Raw genomic sequence first — 22,838 nt, forward strand, 5'->3', positions numbered from 1 at the left:
GGTATTCCATGGTACAAGCACCTCACACTGTGTTTAACCATTCACGTGAAGGACATTTGGGTAACTGCAGATTTGGGCTACCACAAATAAAGCTGCTGTTAAAATTTGTGCCTGGGTTTTTATGCGAGGTTTTCATTTCTCTAGGAAAAATACCCAAAAGTGTAACTGCAGAGTTGCATATTTCATTTTGAAAGAAGGTAAAACTACTTTACATTCTGACCAGCAATATGAGTGATTCAGTTTCTCTGTCACCAAGATTTGAGGCTGTCACTATTCATTTTAGCAATTCTGATGGGTGTAAGATTTTTTTTTTTTGAGATGGGATCTCACTCTGTTGCCCAGGCTGGACTGAAATGGTGCCATTGTGGCTCACTGCACCCTTGACCTCCTGGGCTTAAGTGACCCTCCTGCCTCAGCCTCCCGAGCAGCTGGAACTACAGGTGCATGCCAGCAGACCCAACTAATTTGTAAAATTTTTGTAGAGACAGTCTCACTTTGTTGCCCAGGCTGATCTCAAACTCCTGGGTTCAAGTGATCCTCCTGCCTCGACTTCACAAAGTGTTGAGATTACAGGCATGGGTCACTGTGCCTGGCCACGTGTAAAACTTTCAAAATTTATTTTGTAACAGATTTCTAACTCTATCTGACATTCATAAAACATGTATGACCGGCTGGGCGCAGTGGCTCACACCTGTAATCCCAGCACTTTGGGAGGCTCAGGCAGGAGGATCATTTGAGGTCAGGAGTTTGAGACCAGCTTGTCCAACATGGTGAAACCCCATCTCTACTAAAAATACAAAAATTAGTGGGCATGGTGGCACGCGCCTGTAATCCCAGCTACTCGGGAGGCTGAGGCAGGAGAACTGCTTGAACTCAGGAGGCAGAGGTTGCAGTGAGCCAAGATTGCACCACTGCACTCCAGCCTGGGTGACAGAGTGAGACTGTCTCAAAACAACAACAACAACGACAAAAAGTATGACAATACTTTTAAATTTTCTGAAATGTGTTGAAGCTTGCTTTATGATTTTTAGAAACATATTGTTCCATCATATGCTTATATTAAGTTGTTCATTACATTGTTCAAATTTTCTGTAAATGAATTTTTTGGTCTGTTTATCAATAACAAAGAGATGTAATTGAAGTAATTACCTAATACATCTTTCTTCATCTTTTTGTTTGTTTGTTTCTTTTTTGATTTCGCTCTGTCATCCAGGCTGGAATGCAGTGTCTCCATCATGGCTCATTGCAGCCTTGGCGTTCTGGGCTCAAGTAAGTCATCCTCCCACCTCAGCCTCACAAGTAGATGGGACTACAGGTGTGTACCACTACACCCAGCCAATTTTATTGGCTGACTGATTGAGATAGGGTCTCACTGCAGCTCAGGCTGGAGTGCAATAGTGCAGTCATGGCTCACTGCAGCCTTGACCGCCCAGGGTCAAGCGATCCTCTTACCTCAGCATCTCAAGTGTACCTACAGGTAATTTTTAAATTTTATGTAGAAATGGGTCTCCTATTTTGCCGAGGTTGGTCTTGAACTCCTGGGCTCAAGTGATCCTCCCACCTCAGCTTCCCAAAGTGTTGGGATTACAGATTGAGCCACTGCACTCGGCCTTTCTTCATCTTTTATTTAAAAATAAAATTTTGAGTGTTTTACTTACAATCCTTTCACATGTTATATTGTAGGTGTGTGTTTCTTCTAACAATAAAACAACTGTGCTGTTTCATTTCCATTTGTTCTCACATTTCCTATCTTTCAGCAGAAAAGTTTAGTCCACTCACATTTATTATGATTACTTATATTTTTAAACTTATTTCTATTAATATTTGTCTTTCCTTTTCTCTCTTTTTTTTTTTTTTGAGATGGAGTCTCATTCTGTCTCCAGACTGGAGTGCAGTGGTGTGATCTCGGTTCACTGCGACCTCCGCCTCCTGGGTTCTAGCGATTCTCCTGCCTCAGCCTCCCAAGTAGCTGGGATTACAGGCATGCACCACCATGTCCAGCTAATTTTTCGTATTTTTAGGAGAGACAGGTTTTCACCATGTTGGCCAGGATCGTCTCAATCTCCTGACTTCGTGATCTGCCTGACTCAGTTTCCTAAAGTGCTGGGATTACAGGCGTGAGTCACCGCACCAGGCCTTTGTCTTTCCTTTTCTTTTTTTTTTTTTTTTTGAGACGGAGTCTCGCTCTGTCGCCCGGGCTGGAGTGCAGTGGCCGGACCTCAGCTCACTGCAAGCTCCGCCTCCCGGGTTCCCGCCATTCTCCTGCCTCAGCCTCCCGAGTAGCTGGGACCACAGGCGCCCGCCACCTCGCCCGGCTAGTTTTTTTGTATTTTTAGTAGAGACGGGGTTTCACCGTGTTAGCCAGGATGGTCTCGATCTCCTGACCTCGTGATCCGCCCGTCTCGGCCTCCCAAAGTGCTGGGATTACAGGCTTGAGCCACCGCGCCCGGCCTTGTCTTTCCTTTTCTAAGCTTTGTATTTTTTTATTGCATTTTTGCTAGATGACTGGATTGAACTTTGTATTATCTGGATTTCTGCCTTATCCTATTTTTTCTACTGATTTTAAATTTTATGAATTATTTCCATTGTTTTAGCAGTAAGTTTTCAATTTTATCATGCATATTTAACTTAAAATATAAACCTTATCAATATTTTAGCATTTCCCAAATTTACTACTTTTTTTTTGTTTGTTTGTTTGTTTGTTTGTTTTTTGAGACGGAGTCTCGCTCTGTCGCCCAGGCTGGAGTGCAGTGGCGCGATCTCGGCTCACTGCAAGCTCCGCCTCCTGGGTTTACGCCATTCTCCTGCCTCAGCCTCCTGAGTAGCTGGGACTACAGGCGCCCGCCACCGCGCCCGGCTAATTTTTTGTATTTTTAGTAGAGACGGGGTTTCACCGTGGTCTCGATCTCCTGACCTCATGATCCGCCCGCCTCGGCCTCCCAAAGTGCTGGGATTACAGGCGTGAGCCACCGCGCCCGGCCTGCTACTTTTTAAAGTAGGTTTTATATGTACATGACAGAACCGATATTCACACTCTATCTCCCTGCTGACTTTCATTTATATCATATTTTGTTGATCTTAACTCTTCACAGCAGACATTCTATTAAGAGGCTGGATGGATGTGAGGCTAGGGATACAGCCTCTGAGCGAGGCTGCCTGGACTCAAAACCTCAACTCTGTCACTGCTCATTGCCTCAGTTTTCCCTGTTAGAAAACACAATAATAGTATCCACTCCACACACTGGACTAAGAATTAAATAATCTATTATGTAAGTAAAACACTCAAAATAGTGCCTGGGGTTGGGTGCTGTGGCTCATGCCCATAATCTCAGCACTTTGCACAGCCGAGGCAGCAGATCGCCTGAGCCCAGAAATTCAAGACCAGCCTGGGCAACATGAGGAGATCCTAGGTCTATAAATAATAATAATAATAGGCCGGGCACGGTGGCTCACGCCTGTAATCCCAGCACTTTGGGATGCCAAGGTGGGCAGATCATGAGGTCAGGAGATCGAGATCAACTGGCCAACATGGTGAAACCCTGTCTCTACTAAAAATACAAAAATTAGCTGGGCGTGGTGGCACGAGCCTGTTGTCCCAGCTAATTGGGAGGCTGAGGCAGGAGAATCGCTTGAACCTAGGCAGTGGAGGTTGCAGTGGGCTGAGATTGTGCCATTGCACTCCAGTATGGTGACAGAGTGAGATTCCATCTCAAAAAAAAAAAACAATAAAATAAAATAAATAAAATAGTGCTTGGAATGTGGCAAGTCTGTATGGAAGTTAGCTTGACTGTTTTATTTTACAGAGGTAAATTTTTATTTACACCAGGGATTTTCAACCTTTTCGCTACACTACTGACACTTGACCCAGATGATTCTATGTTGTGGGGTGCTGGCCCGTATTTGTAAGATGGTTAGCAGCATCTCTGACCTCCACCCGTTATGCACCAGCAGCACCCCCACAGTAGTGACATCCCAAAATGTCTCCAGACATTGTCAAATATCCCCTGTGGTGGAACATCACCCGGGGTGAGAATCACTGGTTTAGATTTACACACATTTACTATCACCTACGCTCAACGTTTCTTTTCCCATTTTATACCTTGCATCACCTGAGAGGGAAGAGGAGAGGATAAACAAAAGAATATATCTAAGAGTGCAAAAGGCTTATTGGAAAAAGGAGAAAAAAGGATATATTCTTTAGAAAATCTTTTACTGAAAGTTTCTAAGGCTAGGTTTATCTAAAAATGGCTTGCTTTCCACATCCTTGAGTCTTGCTGGCATACAAATGTGACTGGCAGCTCTATTCTCAGTGCTTTAACAATATTCTATTATCTTTCTGACTCCACTGCTGAGCGTACTCCTTGCTCCTTTGCAGGAACTGACTATTTCTAAGATATTCCTCTGGCCTTTGGTGCTCCGCAGTCTCACAGCAAATGAGATGGCTAACTAGGCTGGGGCCAGATGGGCTTTTCTCAGTAGTTATCCCCTCACATATTGTTTTCTTCCATTCTCTCCATTTGATCCTTTGGGGGCTTTGCTTGGATGCCAATTCAAATTTCTGATCTTATCCTCATTTCTTACCCTTGCTTTCATATTTTCCATGTGCTCTTCTCTGTGCTACATTCTAGGTAATTTCTTCAAATGTAGCTTCTATTACACAAATTCTTTCTTCAGCTGTATCTAATGTGCTGTTTATCCATCCACTTCCTTTGTTCAAAAATTATACTGCTAATTTCTACAGCTTTATTTGGTTCCATTTCAAATCTGCTTCATCGCTCCTGATGATGCTTTTTCATTTGAATTTCTGCTTTTTCTTTTCTTTTTTGTTTTCTATTTTTTCAGAGATGGTATCTCGTTCTATCCCCCAGGCTGGAGTACAGTAGTGAAATCATAGTTCACCATAGCCTCAAACTCCTGGCCTCAAGCAAATCCTCCTGCCTTAGCCTTCCGAGTAGCCAGGAGTGTAGTTATGTGCCACTGTGCCCAGCTCTCCACTTTATTTCTTTATACACCCCATGGCCCATATCTAACAGTTCCTGAATGTGTGGTCACTGGGCATGCCTACATGTGTCTATTATTTCTGTTCACCTTCATGGTATCTCTCCTTCCCTTCATGGCTGGTGATCTCTGTATGCTGACTGCTTGACCTTAATGAACAACTGTCACAGGTCTTACACTGGGGACATGTTCCTCCAATCTGCACCTGCTTCTGGGGGACCTGGGGGGTGACCACAGGACCCAGCACAAACCCTGGCTGACTAGAGGAATCCCAAGCTTACTTTCCCCCACCCTGCAGCAGCCGAGGCTCAGGAGGACAAAGCCTCCCCAACTGCTGCAGGCCAGCAATCCAAAGTGCACCCTAACCAGGACCTAGTTATCCAGGAGGAGGACATGTCCTCAGCACCCAATCCGTCACACAGCTGGCAGCAGAAATTATTTTTAAAGTCAGCTTCACATGCATGTGATATAAAACTCATTGAGAAACAGAAATGCACAGCGTGAAAAGCTTTGCTTCCAACTCTGTACTGCAGCCCCAGCCATAGGAACAACCAGCAGTTTCAGCCTTTTCAGACTAACCTGGGTCACCTGAAAACTACCACAATGTCCCCTGGCCTACCCTTTGAGAGTCCCTGGCAAAACCTCTGCCCCAGGCTCTGCCCTCTTGGTGGCACCAGATGAAGATCTGAAAGGGCCTTAATCATGCAGTAGTCTTTTTTTTTTTTTTTTTTTTTTTTTTTTTTTGAGACGGAGTCTCGCTGTGTCTCCCAGGCTGGAGTGCAGTGGCGTGATCTCGGCTCACTGCAAGCTCCGCCTCCCGGGTTCACGCCATTCTCCCGCCTCAGCCTTCCCAAGTAGCTGAGACTACAGGCGCCCGCCACCACGCCCGGCTAGTTTTTTTGTATTTTTAGTAGAGACGGGGTTTCACCATGTTAGCCAGGATAGTCTCGATCTCCTGACCTCGTGATCCACCCGCCTCGGCCTCCCAAAGTGCTGGGATTACAGGCTTGAGCCACCGCGCCCGGCCGGCCATGCAGTAGTCTTTGGGAAAGGTATCAGGAAGGGATATTAAATGCCCATCAGGCAACACCACTAGTTTCAGGGAGACCAGGGAGGCAAGCGGTAAAGGGCAGGGAGATATGGTCTCTGACAAAGGTGGTAACAAGATCCTGAAGTACAGAATCCACTGTAACTTTTTTTTTTTTCTTTTGAGATGGAGTTTCCCTCTGTTGCCCAGGCTGGAGTGTAGTGGTGCGATCTCGGCTCACTGCAAGCTCCGCCTCCCAGGTTCACGCCATTCTCCTGCCTCAGTCTCCCGAGTATCTGGGACTATAGGCGCCTGCCACCATGCCCGGATGAGTTTTTGTATTTTTAGTAGATATGGGGTCTCACCATGTTAGCCAGGATGGTCTTGATCTCCTGACCTCACGATCCGCCCACCTTGGCCTCCCAGTGTTGGGATTACAGGCATGAATCACCGCGCCTGGCCCCCACTGTAACTTTCAACTAGTGCCACACACAGAAGACCAGGCCCCTTGGAAGCTAAAAACAGGATGTGGGCCAAGGTCATACTGGGGAGGGCAAGGGCAGGATATCAAGCTTCACCACTGAACTTCTGACAAAACTGGTTTAAGACAAAGTCTCTGGAGTGGGATGACAAGGCAACTCATGTGAGCATTCTAAACTCAAATACATTTAAAAACAATTTATTATCAAATATAAGCTCATGATAAAAAAAAAAAAATGCACCCAGTACACAAGAGTAGAACATGACAAGGAACTTGAGCCAGTACTTCTGTGGGTCCTCCCTAAACCCAGCTGGCGTACGTATCTGATGTGCTAAGAAGAGTGAGGTGATGAGAGCTTGGGACAAAGAACCAGGCAGATTGTTCTAGGACGAGGAAACCAGCACGTACTGAGAGTTAGACGACACGAAGTAAGAGGAGAATTAAGGTATGAGAAGGGAAGGTGGCTCGGGATGGAGGAAGACTCCAGAGCAGGAGTGGGTAGAAATGAGCATGCCTATGGCCTCAAAGAATAGGAAACCTGACACAGGATGGGGTAGGAGCATGAGGATGGTGTCAGGCAGCAGCTTTGATCCCGGCTCTTGGCCTGGGGTGTGACTCCAGCTCTCATTAGCAGCTGGACAAAGCAGAGGGGGTGATGCTGCCCTCTTCATAGGGTTATCATGAGGGATGTGTGATAAAAATACACTGAAGCACCAAAGCCTGTACACAGATACCCACAGCAGCTTTGTTTGCATAATAGTAGCCAAAAGCAGGAAACAACCCCATGTCCTTCATGGGTGAATGAATAAACTGTGGAAAATCCGTTCCATGGAATATTACTTAGTGATGAAAAGGAATGAACTACTGATAAAACCTGGGTGGATCTCAAAGATCTCAGACTGAATTTAAAAAGCCAATCTCAAAAAGTCACATATGGTATGATTCCATTTATACAACATTCACAAAAGGACAGAACTACAGAGACACACGACAGATCAGCAATTGTCAGGGCTTAGGGCTGGAGGGAGGGTGTGATCTCTGAAAGATAACACAAGAGAGCTGGTTGGTGGTAATGGAACAGCTCTGCATGCCAATTGTGGTGATGGCTACTTGATTTGACATGTGGTAAAATCTCACAGACCTACACATACACATATATGCAGCCCAAGAATGAGTGTAAAAAACTGATGAAGTTGGCTAGGCATGATGGCTCACGCCTGTAATCCCACCACTTTGGGAGGCTCAGGAGGGAGGATCACTTGAGGTCAGCAGTTTGAGACCAGCCTGGCCAACATGGTGAAACCCCATCTCTACTAAAAATACAAAATTAGCTGGGCATGGTGGCAGGCACTGGTAGTCCCAGGTAGTCAGGAGGTTGAGGCAAGAGAATTGCTTGAACCCAGGAGGCAGAAGTTGCAGTGAGCTGAGATCACGCCACTTCACTCCAGCCTGGGCAACAAGAGTGAAACTCTGTCTCAAAATAAAAAAAAAAAAAAAAATGAAGTCCAAGTTAAGTCTCTAACTGAGGTGATTACACTGCCTCAACATTAATTTCTTGGTTTTGACCATGTTCTGTGTAAGATATTGTTACTGGGGAGAGCTGGGTAGAGGGCATGTGGGAACTCTCTGTGCTATTCTACAACTTCCTGTGACTCCTAAACTATTTTAAAAATAAAAAGTTATATGAAAGGGAAAAAAACACTAAAGCACTTTGCAGTGGGCACAGCACACTCCAAGAAATGTTGATGGGACTCGAAGATACATCAACATAGGTCCTGAGGGTGGGCGTGGTGGTTCACACCTGTAATCCCAACACTTTGGGAGGCCAAGGTGGGCGATCACTTGAGCCCAGGAGTTCAAGATAAGCCTGGGCAACATGGTGAAGTCCCATCTCCACATAAAATACAAAATATTAGCCGGGCGCGGTGCTGTAAGCCTGTAGTCCCAGCTACTTGGGAGGCTGTGGTGTGAGGGTCACCTGAGCCCAGGATGTCGAGGCTGCAGTGAGCCGTGATTGTGCCACTGCACTCCAGCGTGGCCCACAGAGCAAGACCCCATCCCAAAAGACAGTCCTGGAAAGAAGAGGGAGGTCCTTTAGCTCCCCTTGAGAGCAGCTTTGGTTCACCTGTAACACCTATCACAGCCCAGTTCCCCACCAGGGCAGCCGTGTGGAGAGGACATAGAGTCTCCTTCACAGAAAGGAAGTCAGAAGATAATATGGCTGCAAGCCACACCCAGGGTGACCAAGTGGCAAGGGCACCACTAGAAGAGATGGTGCCCAGAGCTCGGGCAGACAGTGGAGTTGTGGGTGCTGGCACTCAGCCCTGCCTCGTGGCTGAGAACCCCCTGAAACACACTGTATCTATCTCAGCCACAAAACACAAACCTTTGGCTGGAGTCTCCGGCCATCCCCACCCTCCTGCCCAGGGCTAGGAGGAGGGCCCAGGATCACTTAACCCTTCTGGGAGCTCAAAGAAGATTGGAAGCCACATACAACAAAGATTAAAAAAAAAAAAAAAAAGCGATTTGGAGCTTCTCCATGCTTTTCTTGATACCATCATAAGCACAGGAATAAAATGTGTTATCGTTTGCAAGGAAAGTGGCAAATCCTCCAGGAAGCGTGGTACTCACTCTGTGGAGTTGCCGTAGACACGACAGCCATGCTGTGAGGGGCCATCCCCGAGGTCCCAGGAGGCGGCTGCCCTGAGAGGGACATTGGCTGTCCCATGGCACCAAGGCTACCCATCCCGCCCAGAGACTGTCCCGGGCCCCGAGGAGGCATGCCAATTCCGGCGGCTCCCGCGGCGGGTCCGCCAGTCAGGCTCTGGAGTGCATTCATAGGATCTGTGGGAACACAAGGGCAGAGCTTCTCAGGAAAGGGACTAACGGACTGACCATGGCTCAAATGGCGTGAGGCTCACAGAGCACAGATCTCTCCTACCTACAGGCTCAATCCCCTCACAGCCCCAAGCAGTAAGAGACTAGGCTCCTGGAGACTCCCAAATATGAGTGGGTAGGATGCCAGGTGTGTTGGTCATTGCACGACCCATACCTCTAGCCTGGCCTGGTCCAGGGTCCTAATGTTAAGGGACAAATGACCTCTCTGATGTCTGCAGGTGCACTAAAGATGGGCTGAGGCCTTGAGGGCAGGTGGCTACCCCCACCTCTCCTGGCTGTCCAGCCCTCCTGCTGGGTGAGCACACAAAGCACGATGGGCCCTTCTGAGCAAGCAGAAACACAGTGGCCAGGGGATGCTCTCCCAGGGAGGGCACAAGTCCACAGGCACACAGAGCTCCACTCCTACTGTTGCACAGTCCAACTCAGCCTGGGCCCCTGTGTGCAGGGCCACCATGCCAGAACAGCTGAGGGGTGCAGAGGAGGGCTCCACAGAGCACCGAGGAGAAATGTGCCAAGCCCACCAGGTCAGCAGCTCAGTGAGCAATGCCACAACAAAGGACAAGGATGCCATTGTCACAACAGTGTGGACTTAATAGCAAACAGCTACCCACAGACAGATATGGCCTGGCAGGACCACCATGTCACACAACTGGGTGGTGCCCAGGACCCCATGTTCCAATGCCAAGGGGCCCAGATGTTCTGGCCACATGCCCTTGCTGCTGCTCAGCCCAGCTGGCCAAGAATCCCTGTCCTGGCTAAGAGGTGAGACCCACACGGGCAGAGACAGCTGGCATGTACAGCTCTACTGTCTAGGGCAGGGCAGACCGTGGTGTGCAGCCTGTAAGGCCAGTGCACTCCCTTCCCAATGGCAGAATGCAGTTGGCCAGCCTGGATCTGTTAAACCCCTTCCCTCATAGCTTAGTCAGCAGAGACCAAGGCTGAGTTGACAGAATTCCCCTTATGTGATAAACCTTGAAATTTAAAAATATGGATTTCTAAACTTTTTTTTTTTTTTTTTGAGATGGAGTCTCACTCTGTCACCCCGGTTGGAGCGCAGCGGTACAATGTCAGCTCACTACAACCTCCGCCTCCCAGGTTCAAGCGATTCTCATGCCTCAGCCTCCCGAGTAGTTGGGACTACAATGCGTGCCACCACACCCGGCTAATTTTTGTATTTTTAGTAGAGATGGAGTTTTACCATGTTGGCCTGGCTAGTCTCGAACTCCTGACCTCAAGTGATCTGCCTGCCTCAGCCTCCCAAAGTGTTGGGATTACAGGCATGAGCCACAGCACCCAGCCAGATTTCTAAATTTACAAAGAAACTTTGTAACTTAAAAAAGTGAATTCACAGCATTTTCTCAGAAATGCTGCTACATATTATTACACTGAAAACAGCATAATAATTCTCTACAAGAGAGCTCAGCACTTTTGGATAATGTCTTAATAGCTTTGTGAGTGTTTATCTTTTTGCTGGGCAAAGGCAGCATTTGTATGAAACGGGATGGGGAGGATCATGTGACTTCACAGTCTGCAGGAAGACGAAGGCTGGAGAGGTCGGGGCACAGCTGGTCAGCCTCCTCCCTCCACAGCTCTCTCCGCAAGTATTCTCCTCTAGTGACAGGTTAACCCAGGCACATGAGGCATGCACTATGTCATTCTTGTCACCTCAAATCCAAAGTTGGGAGAAACTTTAACTCAAAAGGGAAAACTCTTACCACTGACGGAAGCTTGAGATTTCTTGTTATCTATATGAAAACACAAACGAAAAAAACCAAAGTAAACAAAGTTTTATATAACCACATATTTCCATGGGTAGGTCAGTTCTGTAGGCATCTGCCCAAGCCTCAATCCCCACGGAGCTCCTAGTACTGCCCGCTACCAGGGGAAGTGTTTCGACTCTTGGCAGTGCTGACCCCACAAGGGACCTGGGAGCAGAGGGTGCAGAGTAGCTCCAGGGTCAACTTGGGGCCTTAGGGAGCTGCCCCCAAGGCTGAAGCACTCTGGGGTTGGGGACTCTGGGCCTACTCTGGCTTTCCTTTTTTTCAGGTCCAGAGTCTCAGCTCAGCCCTAAGAAAACAAGTAACAAGAACACTACAGGAACCCACGGCAGGGCTGGAGTGGTGCTGAGACTTGACACTGCCTCCCTTTGCAGTCTGCTCTGGTGAGGCAGTGTCTCTGTTACCTAGATGAGGAAACTGAGGCTGTCCACAGCCAGCTGGAAGCCAGTCCAGCTGAACCCAGTGCCCAGTGGAGAACTTCTGTAGCAGCCATGGGGCCCTGAGCCTCCTGCTTGGCTGCTCCCCATGACCCCATAAGCCCCACAGGACTGTGTGCACCAGGTGGGACACTGTCCCTGAAAGCAGAACATGGGGAGTCTGCCAGCGCATCTGGGCCAGATCATCTGGGCTATTCCTTCTCCTCTTACACATCCCAGCACCTTCCCAACACCACAGAGAAAGTGAAGTTCACCTTGCTGGCCATTCTGGTAAAAAGTTAGTATGGAAAGAAGCAAAATCTACCAGGCTCTGGGGTGCTCAGTGTCTCCCTTCGCCCTAACAACAGACACTGAAGGTACAGCTGCCTGTCCCTAACCCACAGGGGAATAGCAATAGGACTCGCCAAACACGTGCTCCAAGGACAGGCCTATGTCAAGAGAAGCCTGCCTCTGGTGGTTACGCAGCGGCAGTGGGCAGGAGCCATCGTTGGCTGAAAACACAGAGCAGCTGCTGGCCCCAGTTTCCTTCACAGGCTGTGGCCATCCAGGAACACTTGGTGTCCACATACTTCCAAGTAACACACACAAGCACCAAGACCCGGGCCCTAGGATGTAATGACAACTCACTTCTGCAGAGCTGGGGCCACTGCCTGGTTGATAGAACCACACTGGGCCCTCTGAATCAGAGGAGGCACAACGTGAGGTAAACACGGGGGCCCTCAACACAGCAGGGAGCCAGGGTGCAGACTCAGGAGGTCCTCCTCAGAAGCTTCCAGTCTAGAGGGAACATATGCCTAAGTGTCTCTGGCCTCCATGGGTCAATAAAATCAACTTTTAGGGAAGAAGAGTTTCTGTTCCAGGGTAAACAGAACTTCCCAGAAGTAAAAACAACAGCCCTAGGAAAAGGGAGATTAAGTGAGCAGTGAAACAGCAACCCCGTTTAGACCACTTTGAGGACAGCATTTCCATGATGCTAGAATCAGCATTTTTGAGGCCAAGGCTCTGGGAGGATGGGGGATCTGGAATCAAATGCAAGGCAGTGAAGAACTTCCCAAAAGGAAGTGAGGTGACACAGACCTTCTGACTCAGGCACCACGGCCTGCCCAGAAAGCTCTGCTGAGGCAGCGTCAGGGCTGGCCTCTCACAGAGATCTCAACAACCCAGAAATGTGAAATCTTACTTACGAATGTCTCGAAAATGGATAATGAGCCTGGCCACGAGAGAAAGGTATTCATCCTAAAAGTAAAAACAGGAAGCAGTTTAATCCCAAATGAAGAAGCGCAGTCATCGGACTCCCCCTTCCCGCCCCCTCGCCTGCTGGCGCCGAGCTGAAGCCCGAAGCCCATTCTGCAAGGCAGACTCAGACACTCAGCCTCTTCTGGAATCCGCCTCTCGGAAGGGAGCCGTCAGTGCTTAGCTAGGCGGGCCAATAACAGGCACAAAGAAACAAGAAGGGGACAGAGAGCCTCCAACGGCCACTCCTCTCCCCTGATGGAAAGGCACTCAGCTGAGAGAGCTGTGAGCCATCTTGAGTGCCGTCTTTTTGTCACAAAGGGGACAGGCAGGTTGGGGGGATGAGGCACTAGCCTGAGGGCACAAGGCCTGTCAGAGGCAGCCGTGGGTGGGCCGCTGTGTCTTTGCACTATGTGTACGGAAGGGCTTTCATTTCTCAGCCCAGCCTGTTGCTGCCTTTTCACTGATGACGCAGTACCTGCTGCAAATCTGGATGGCACTCCCCTGGCTGTGCTTTCCGGGAGAATCTATGTTCATCCGCATTTATGCAAGGGCAAGGGAGAGGGTGAAGCCCACTCTCAGGTGAGGTGAAGGCCGCTGGCTGCTAAGGCCCGCTATGTGCAGGCTGCTGTGTTTCTGGGATTGCCTGGCAGGGCCTGCCTCCCACCCATTGTCCTCTTTGGCCCCAAGGACACTCACTCGCAGGTGTTTCAGGGAAATCACTGCTGTGAGTTGGTCTTGTGGTCAATACAGGGATGTCTGAGGTAAAGTCTTATTTCAGAGAAGCATCCTTGCCCTCTGCTGAAGTGCCCATCCTTCTGGCAGGGAAGCCTGGAAGGGGCAAAGCCCCGGCTCCCTGCCCTGCTCACCCAACCTTCCTCCTGAGTCACTGTGACACTAAGAGTTCATCCACTACACTCATAAGATGGCAGGGCAGAGGGAAGGATGATGAAAAGTGGTCTCAGGTGAGGGTAAAAACATAAAGACACTTCCGAAATCTTTATCATCCCACATCTATTTCCAAACTCTACCCTATTTCTTTTTTTCGGCTTGGGGAAATTAGCACAGGACAACATGAAGAGGAAAGGCCCAGGAGAGAGGAGAAGCTGGGATAAGCAGCGAGGCCTGGCCAGAACAAGGGGGCACCAAGGAGGTTCCGGCTGTCCCCATTATTCCTGACAGGAAAGCTGATGTGCATGTGAATGTGGCCCGCAGGCAGTCAGTCCCTGAAGGACAGTGGTATGAGATGGGGGCAATGGAGGTGTGGGAACCTGAGGACACTCAGGAACAGAAGCGAGGTGGCCAGGTATGAGGGGAGAAGGGCCTCGGGGCCAGCCAGGTCGACATCTCACAGCTCCTAAGGCCCTGGACTATTTCTTAGGTCTGCAATACTTCAAATGAATTTGTTTTCTCCACATCCATAAACAGTAAAACAAGGGGAAGTAGGTTTCAAAAGCAACAAGATACTTCTACTTAGACATAAGACACTTAAACAAGGCTCAGGACCATGTCCCCAAAGCCCTTCTGCATAAAACCAGGGCTGAGCAAGACCCACTGCCAGCCCAGCCCCTGGAATGCAGGGGGCAGGCATCGTCACTCTGCAGAGCCCAGCACCACTCCTGACCCACAGCAGGGGGCAGCCACTGCAACCTGCTCCAGTTCCACTACCAGACCAGCATGAGGAGGCTTAGTGGGGAGTGCGGAGGGAGGGGATGCCTGATGTGAGAAACAAGCACAGGAAGCTGTCACACTGCCAGCCAAGGAGCTTTCTTGTGGGCGATGATATTTCCCACATTCCCCCAAACACGGGTTTATCTAGGAATATCCAGGGGCGAACGCAATAGGTCAGCCACAACAGCTCCTTTCCGGGAGAGAAAGGCCTGGATCCAAAACTGTGCCTCTGATCCCCCTGGCTGGGTTCTTTCACTCCTGACTCCTCACCATCCACCCCCAACCCCATCCAGATGGACAGATTATTACGCCCCTTTCTGCTCCAAAGCACACCAACTCCCCTAGAGCTGCTGCAGAAAAAAGGGCTAAAGAGTCAGGAACCTCCCTTATCTTCACTCGATCTGCTCCAGCTCCCCTGCTGGCTATCAAAATATAAGTGAGTGTCCAGTTGCACCTGAGGCTGAGTATTACAAACCATAAACAATGAACATCATGACAGTAACAGCTAGCACTTGGCACTTTATGGCGCCAGGCACCGGAGTTAACAATTCACATGCATTATCGCCTTGATTTCTCCCAACCACCCAGAGGCAGGTACTACTAACACATCCAGTTTACAGATAAGAAAATAGAAACGTTAAAAAGCTCCATAGAGGCCAATCGTGGAGGCTCACATCTATTATTCCAACATTTTGGAAAGTCAAGGCAGGAGGGTCCCTTGAGGCCAGGAGTTTAAGACCAGCCTGGGCAACGTAGTAAGACACCATCTCTACAAAACGAACAAACAAACAAGCAAACAAACATTACCCTGGTGTGGTGGCACATGCCAGTGGTCCCAGAGTGGGAGGCTGAGGCATTAGCCTGAGAGATCAATGCTGCAATGAACTGTGAACACTCCACTATACTCCAGCTTGGGCGACAGAGTGAGACCTCACCTCAAAAAGTTAAAAGCTTCATAGAATTTCCACATTTGCTTGACATGTGGAAATCTTGCACAAGTGCCTCACAACACATTGTGGAGTGAACACAAGGAAGAAGAAAGGAGAGAAACACACGCTCCATGCCACATACACTGCATGACATACACCTTTTATATAAGACCTAGGGAACCCAAACACACATATTTGCTTAAATCTGCCATGAGAAACACTGGAAAGACACACCAAAATAGAAAACCGACAAACCAGCAAGTATCAGGAACTGGGCTGGAAATGTGCCCTCTCTAAACCCACGGTGTTATGGGTTTTCACTTCAGAAGCACATAAATCTTTTACTATTGAGAAAATAAAGCCAAATCAGGTCAGGCACGGTGGCTCACACCTGTAATCCCAGTACTTTTGGAGGCCAAGATAGGAGGATCACCTGAGGACAGGAGTTCAAGACCAGCTTGGCCAACAAGGTGAAACTCTAGCTCTACTAAAAATACAAAAAAAATTAGCCAGGCATGGTGGTGTATGCCTGTAATTCCAGCTACTTGGGAGGCTGAGGCAGAATTGCTTGAACCCAGGAGGCAGAGGTTGCAGTGAGCCGAGATCACACCACTGCACTCCAGCCTGGGCAACAAGAGCGAAAACTCTGTCTCAAAACAAACAAAAAAAGCAAATCAAAGCCAGGCACAATGGCACAATCCTGTAATCCCAGCTACTTGGAAGGATAAAGTAAAGTAGGAGGACTGCTTGCGCCAGGAGTTCAGGGGCAACTCAGTAAATTTTATTTCTCCAAAAAAAAAAAATATATATATATATATATATTTGAGATGGGGTCTCACTCTGTTGCCCAGGCTGGAGTGCAGTGCAGTGGTGCGATCACAGCTCACTGCCGTTTCAACCTCATGGGCTCAAGTGAGCCTTCCCACCTCAGTCTCCTGAGCAGCTGGGACCACATGCAAGCGCCACCACACCCAGCTTATTTTTTTTTTTGAGACAGAGTCTCACTCTGTGGCCCAGGCTGGAGTGCAGTGGCACGATCTCAGCTCACTGCAAGCTCCGCCTCCCAGGTGCAAGTTATTCTCCTGTCTCAGCCTCCCAAGCAGCTGGGACTACAGGCGCCCGCCACCACGCCCAGCTAATTTTTTGTATTTTTTAGTAGAGACAGGGGTTTCACCGAGTTAGCCAGGATGGTCTCGATCTCCTGACATTCTGATCCGCCCACCTTGGCCTCCCAAAGTGCTGGGATTACAGGCGTGAGTCACTGCGACTGGCCAATTTTTTGTATTTTTTGTAGAGACACGGTTTTGCCATGTTGGCCAGGCTTGTCTTTTGCTCAGTCCTCAACCTCCAAAAGTGCTGGGATTACAGGTGTGAGTCACTGTAGCCAACCTGAAATATTTTTCTAAAATGAAAAGTATAGCAAATCAAAAGAAAAAGGTACAATTCCTAAACATTCCAAATAAACTAAAACAAATGAGCTGAATATTAAGTTGGTGGCAGAGTCATATAGGGAAAAGAAATCTTTTGAGAAGCTTTTTAAAAAAATGAAACAAAGAGCAAAACATTCTCAATAAAAGGGATACATTTTAAGGGCAATTAGAACTTCAAGGTAATCTTAAAATTTTAGTCTAGCTTTTGTTATCAGGGGTAATATAAACTGTTTATTCTGAAACGATTTCAAAGTAAAGCAAGCAAGTATGCTAATAATATTAGAAACCAAGATATTCATAGTAACAGAAAAGACACATGTTTAAAATGAAAGAAGTAAAAACCCTATATATAAGGTTAAATTTGAATTAGAAATATTAGTGTAAAATTATGGGGTTTTGTTGTTGCTGTTATTTCAAAAACATGTTTTTTCTTAGTTCTGTTCACTAAAAGGCCCAAAGCAATGAACAGAGCAGCGCCCACATAGCACGCTCAAAATGCCACTTTACCGGCAGAAGTCCCCAGGGTTCACTCCCTAGAGGAGCAGCCAATCTGGGTCTAAATGCCAGCAGACTAAGAAAAACTAAACAGGTTGTGTGAGGGCCTCAAGAGACACAGGAGCTCCTGCTAGATGAGGATGGGACCATCTAAGCATCAAAATGAATGACAGCAATGGACCAGAACACCCCAGATACACAGCTCTGAGCTCAAAATGTCACTAAAAGAGAACCCATCTGTGGCCCTTGGGGGGATGCCTTAGACTGGAAAGATCAGAAAAACAGCATTCCTGGAGGTCCTGAACACACAGGGTTTCAAACAATCATCTAGCCCTGGCTGACTTTCTTGACAAAAAAAAACTCCATGTAATGAATGTGGGAGAAAAGCCAGAACTAGTCTACAATCCCTAATTAAATGATGAAATCATCGGAAAGATAATAGGAACTTTACAAGGGTCAGGCTGTTGTTGCTCTCCAAACCTCCAAACTGTGGTCTTATGGGAATATCAAGATGCCCAGAAATACAAATTAAGGCAATACTTCGGAAATATTTTTGCTAAAAGACCACGGCATCCTCTCTGCTCTTCGATTTAGCACCCAGTTCATAAGAAGGAGGGGGCAGGCAAGATGAATCAGGAGCTTAGGAGACATCAGAGCTCATGGGGAGGGCTGCAGGACAGCTGGGCTGCTCCTTCACCAGGCTGGGAGGGGCCCGAAGGGAAAAAAGACCCTTGTTTGGATCCTGATTCAAAGAAGCCAACTATTAGGAAAAAAGCATTGGAACTTGAAAGAGGCCTTCCCACTGATGACAATAGTGACTCCATGTGATTGTCAGGCGGGGCCCTAGCACAGGCCAGTGTGGAGACGCTCAGCAGAGATAACACCCTGAGGGTGGGGATGTGCCCTCCACACTTCAGGAGAGACACAGAGACAGCCAAGGGAAAAGTCACCAAACCACAGCAACTGCTGACTCCGGGTTAGAGGAATACGACACCTCTGTGCTTTCATGTCTCAGAGTTTTCCTAATAGATTTTAAAATACCATCAAATTCCTGAAAGAAAGCTTCCATGATAGTATCCGTAGCCCCATGGGACCTTGGCCCCAGCCCACAGGACATGCCATCAGAAACCAAACAGGGATGAGGCAGCCCCAGCAGTGCCCCCCACCCAAGGAAATCACACAGCCCTGACCTGGCCACGAAGGAAAAACAGACTTGTTATCCATCATTTTCACTCATTCCATTAAAAATATATGTACAGGCTGGCTGAGATACCCATTTAAAACATGCCATTCAATGGTTTTGGGTACTACATTCAGAGTTCTGCAGCATTACCAAAATCAATTTTAGAGCATTTTCTTTCTTTCTTTTTTTTTTGAGGCGGAGTCTTACTCTGTCACCCAGGCTGGAGTGCAGTGGCGCCATCTTAGCTCACTGCAACCTCTACTTCCTGGGTTCAAGTGATTCTCCTGCCTCACCCTCCCTAGTAGCTAGGACTACAAGTATGTGCCATCATCCCCAACTGATTTTTGCATTTTTAGTAGAGGCAGGATTTCACCATGTTGTCCAGGCTGGTCTCAAACTCCTGGCCTCAAGTGATCCGCTGGCCTCGGTCTCCAAAGTGTTGGCATTACAGGTGTGGGCCACCATGCCCGGCCTAATTTTAGAACATTTTCATCACTCCAAATGAAAACTCCATTTCTCCTACAGCACGCTTGGCAATCACTAATCAACTTTCTATCTGTGGCAGGCTAAATAATAGTCCTTAAATCAGGTCCTATTCCCTGGAACCTGTAAATGCTGCCTTATTTGAGAAAAGGGTCTTTGCAGATGCGATTAAGTTAAAGATCTTGAGATGGAGGACTATCCTGGATTATGTAGGTGGGCCCTAAGTGCAATTGCATGTATCCTCCTACGAGGGAGGCAGAAGGAAAGTTCACACACACAAAGAAGGCGATGTGAAGATGGAATACAGAGAGAATTTATTTACCTTGTGATGCTGGACTTGAAGACTGGAGTGATACAGCCACAAGCCAAGGAGTACCAGCAGTGACCAAAAGCTAAAAGATGCAAGAAACAGGTTCCTCTCCTATTGCCTCCCTGCTGCCACTGTGATTTTTACCCATGGTAACTGACTTTGAGTTTCCGGCCTTGAAAACTGTGAGATTAAATTTGTTTTTTTTTTTTTTTTTTTTTTTTTCAGATGGAGTCTCGCTCTGTCACCCAGGCTGGAGTGCAGTGGCTCGATCTCGGCTCACTGCAAACTCCACCTCCCAGGTTCAGCCATTCTCCTGCCTCAGCATCCCGAGTAGCTGGGACTCCAGGCGCCCACCACCACCCCCAGCTAGTTGTTTTGTATTTTTAGTAGAGATGGGGTTTCACCGTGTTAGCCAGGATGGGCACGATCTCCTGACCTCGTGATCTGCCCGCCTTGGCCTCCCAAAGTGCTGGGATTATAGGTGTGAGCCACCACGTCCGGCCTAAATTTCTGTTCTTTTAAGCCACCAAGTTTGTAGTAACTTGTTATAGCAGCCACAGGAAACATAAATTTTGTTACCAGGAGTGGGGTGCCTAAAAACGTAGCAGTGGCTTTGTAACTCAATAATGAAGGGGTGCTAGTAGAATTATGAGAAGCATGACAGAAAAGGCCTAGGTTTCCTTGAACAGGCTGTGGGGTAGATATGTGGATGTTAAAGACTCTGTCACCCAGACTGCCTTAAAGGAAATGAGGAACTTGATACACAAAGTCTGTGTTATCTTCAAGAATACATACACTATTAAAAACAAAACGTTGGTAGAAGCATGAACATTAAAAGTGATTCTAAAGGCACAAAGGAAACAAGGAACATGTTACTGGAAACCAGAGCAAAGGTGATCTTTGTAATATAACGGCAAAAAGTTTAGCTGGATTGTGTCCTGTAGCTGTGTGGAAGGCAGAATCATAAGCAATAAGCTTGCACATTTAGCTGAGCAGACTTCCAATCAAAGCATTCAAGACTCAGCTTGGGCCGGGCGCAGTGACTTATGCCTGTAATCTCAGCACTTTGGGAGGCTGAGGCAGGCAGATCACCTGAGGTCAGGAGTTCAAGACCAGCCTGGCCAACATGGTGAAATCCCGTCTTTACTAAAAATACAAAAATTAGCCAGGCATGGTGGTGGGCACCTGTAATCTCAGTTACTTGGGAGGCTGAGGCAGGAGAATCACTTGAACCCGGGAGGCAGAGGTTGCAATGAGCAGAGATCGCGCTACTGCACTCCAGCCTGGGCGACAGAGTGAGACTCCGTCTCAAAAAAAAAAAAAAAAAAAAAAAAAAAAAGCAACACGAAAGAGATAAATTAAGGGTACAATAAACAAAAAGAATTTTTAAAATACAAAAAAAAAAAAAAAAGAGAGAGAGAGAGAGAAATTGAGGGAAGAACTGTTAGGCAGAAAGGAATCCACACTTAATGATTTGGGAAATTCTCAGGCTATTTAGATCGGAATAAACCAAAATGCTAAAACTAGGAGATTCATTGTTAGGAAAGTGTGTTCTGTAGAGAATGCCAAGGGTGTGGCATATCTTGCAATTTTTTTCTAGTGCCAAAGAGATTAAACATGGAACTTACGAATCCCCTCAATCATCTCGCAGAAGTAAGGAAACAGAGATGAAATTATCTAGGAAAGATCTGTGGAGAAACCTCATCTAATACTATGAATTCCATCATATATGCAGAAGTTCCACAAGGATTTTGAGAATGTTCTACCAGCAGAAACACTGCCAGCTTGGAGTAGAAAGTTTACAGACTAGACAAAATCAAAGAACTCCCAAAATTTTAGAAGCAGGAATAGGCTGATAAAACTACTCAGCCTCAAACACGTGCTACCCTTTAAGAAAGTGAGGGCAGAGCCACGGGCTCAGAAGTCAAGAGACAGGAGCCTCCAACTTTATGGTAACCTGTTATGGCAGCCATGGGAAACTAATACACTATTTCTATAGATCTGCCTATTCTCTGGGCATTTTATAAAAACGCAGCATGTCATCCTTTGTGGCTGCTTCATTTCATTCACGTAATGTTTTTAAGCTTCATCCATGTGGTAGCATGTATCAGCCCTTCATTCCTTCATGTGGCCACATGATACCCACTGTATGGCTATTCTACATTCTGTTTATCCATTCATCTGCTGGTAGACATTTGGGTTGTTTCCACTTTTAGCTATTTACAATGTTATAATAATGCTATAAATGTTTGTGTATATGTTTTTGTGTGGACATGCTTTCTTTTCTCTTGGGTATATACCTAGGAGTGAAACTTCTGGGTCGTATGGTAACTCTACATTCAATTTTTTTAGGAACTGTCATACTGTTTTTCACAGCAGCTGTACCATTTCACATTCTCTCTAGCAATGTATGAGAATTCCAATTTCTCCACCAGGCATGGTGGCTCACCCCTGTAGTCCCAGCACTTTGAGGAGGCCAAGATGGGTAGACTACCTGAGGTCAGGAGTTCGAGACCAGCATGGCCAACAGGATGAGACCCTGTCTCTACTAAAAATACAAAAATTAGCCGGGCCTTGGCTGGGCGTGGCAGCTCACACCTGTAATCCCAGCACTTTGGAGGCTTACGCAGGTGGATCATGAAGTCAAGAGATCAAGATCATTCTGGCCAACACGGTGAATCCCCATCTCTACATCTAACAAAAGTTAGCTGGGCATAGTGGCGCGTGCCTGTAGTCCCAGCTACTCGGGAGGCTGAGGCAGGGGAATTGCTTGAACCTCAGAGGCGGAGGTTGCGGTGAGCCGAGATTGCGCCACTGCACTCCAGTCTGGTGACAGAGCGAGACTCCGTTGCAAAAAAAAAAAAAAAATTAGCTGAGTGTGGTGGTGTGTGCCTATAGTCCCAGCTACTCAGGAGACTGAGGCAGGAAAATCACTGGAAGTCGGGAGGCAGAGGCTGTAGTGAGACAAGATTGTGCCACTGCACTCTAGCCTGGGTGACAGAGCAAGACTCCGTCTCAAAAAGAAAGAAAATTCCATTTTCTCTACATCTTTGCCAACACTTATCATTGTTGTGTTTTAAATCACAATCATTATAATGGAAATGAAGTGGCACCTCATTGTGGCTTTTATTTGCAATCCACTAATGACTAGTGATGTGGAGCCTCTTTTCACGTGGTTGTTGGCCATTTGTATCTCTTCTTTGAGATACATTTATTCAAGTACTTTGCCTATTTTGTAGTTGCTTTTTTTTTTTTTTGGTGTTGCTGAGTTGTAGGAGTTCTTTATGTATTCTGGATATTAAACCCTTACCTGACATGTGATTTGCAAATACTTTCTCCCATTCCATGGGTTGTTTTTCCCTCTTTCGACAGTGTCCTATGATGTACAGGTTTTTAATTCTGATGAAGTCAAATTTATCTATGTTTTTTGTAGCTTGTGCTTTTTTGGCATATCTAAGAAACCACTGCCTAATCCAAGGTCATGA

The 22,838-nt window shown here is 47.2% G+C and overlaps 1 protein-coding gene and 1 long non-coding RNA gene across 51 annotated transcripts in view; one reads left to right on the top strand and one right to left on the bottom strand.

Moving 5' to 3' along the window:
- Window positions 1–22,838, bottom strand: part of MED15 (mediator complex subunit 15) — an 86,114-nt gene that overhangs the window by 25,434 nt on the left and 37,842 nt on the right. For 16 of the 50 annotated variants that reach the window (XM_077950622.1, XM_077950621.1, XM_077950630.1 and 13 more), the window contains 3 exons: window positions 12,804–12,855; window positions 11,120–11,149; window positions 9,138–9,350 (listed from right to left, as the gene is read on the bottom strand). In XM_077950622.1, the coding sequence (XP_077806748.1) occupies window positions 9,138–9,350; window positions 11,120–11,149; window positions 12,804–12,855 (295 nt within the window). Of the gene's footprint in view, window positions 1–9,137; window positions 9,389–11,119; window positions 11,150–12,779; window positions 12,856–18,558; window positions 18,584–22,838 lie in introns of those variants that run through there. The other 34 variants (XM_077950661.1, XM_077950642.1, XM_077950658.1 and 31 more) reach the window with 6 other exon arrangements.
- LOC144331932 (uncharacterized) lies at window positions 4,595–16,121 on the top strand. Its single transcript, XR_013399548.1, has 3 exons — window positions 4,595–5,705; window positions 6,036–7,968; window positions 16,089–16,121. It is a non-coding gene; the product is annotated as an uncharacterized LOC144331932 (long non-coding RNA).

The sequence above is a fragment of the Macaca mulatta genome, chromosome 10 (assembly GCF_049350105.2).
Source record: "Macaca mulatta isolate MMU2019108-1 chromosome 10, T2T-MMU8v2.0, whole genome shotgun sequence".
Lineage (NCBI taxonomy): Eukaryota > Metazoa > Chordata > Mammalia > Primates > Cercopithecidae > Macaca > Macaca mulatta.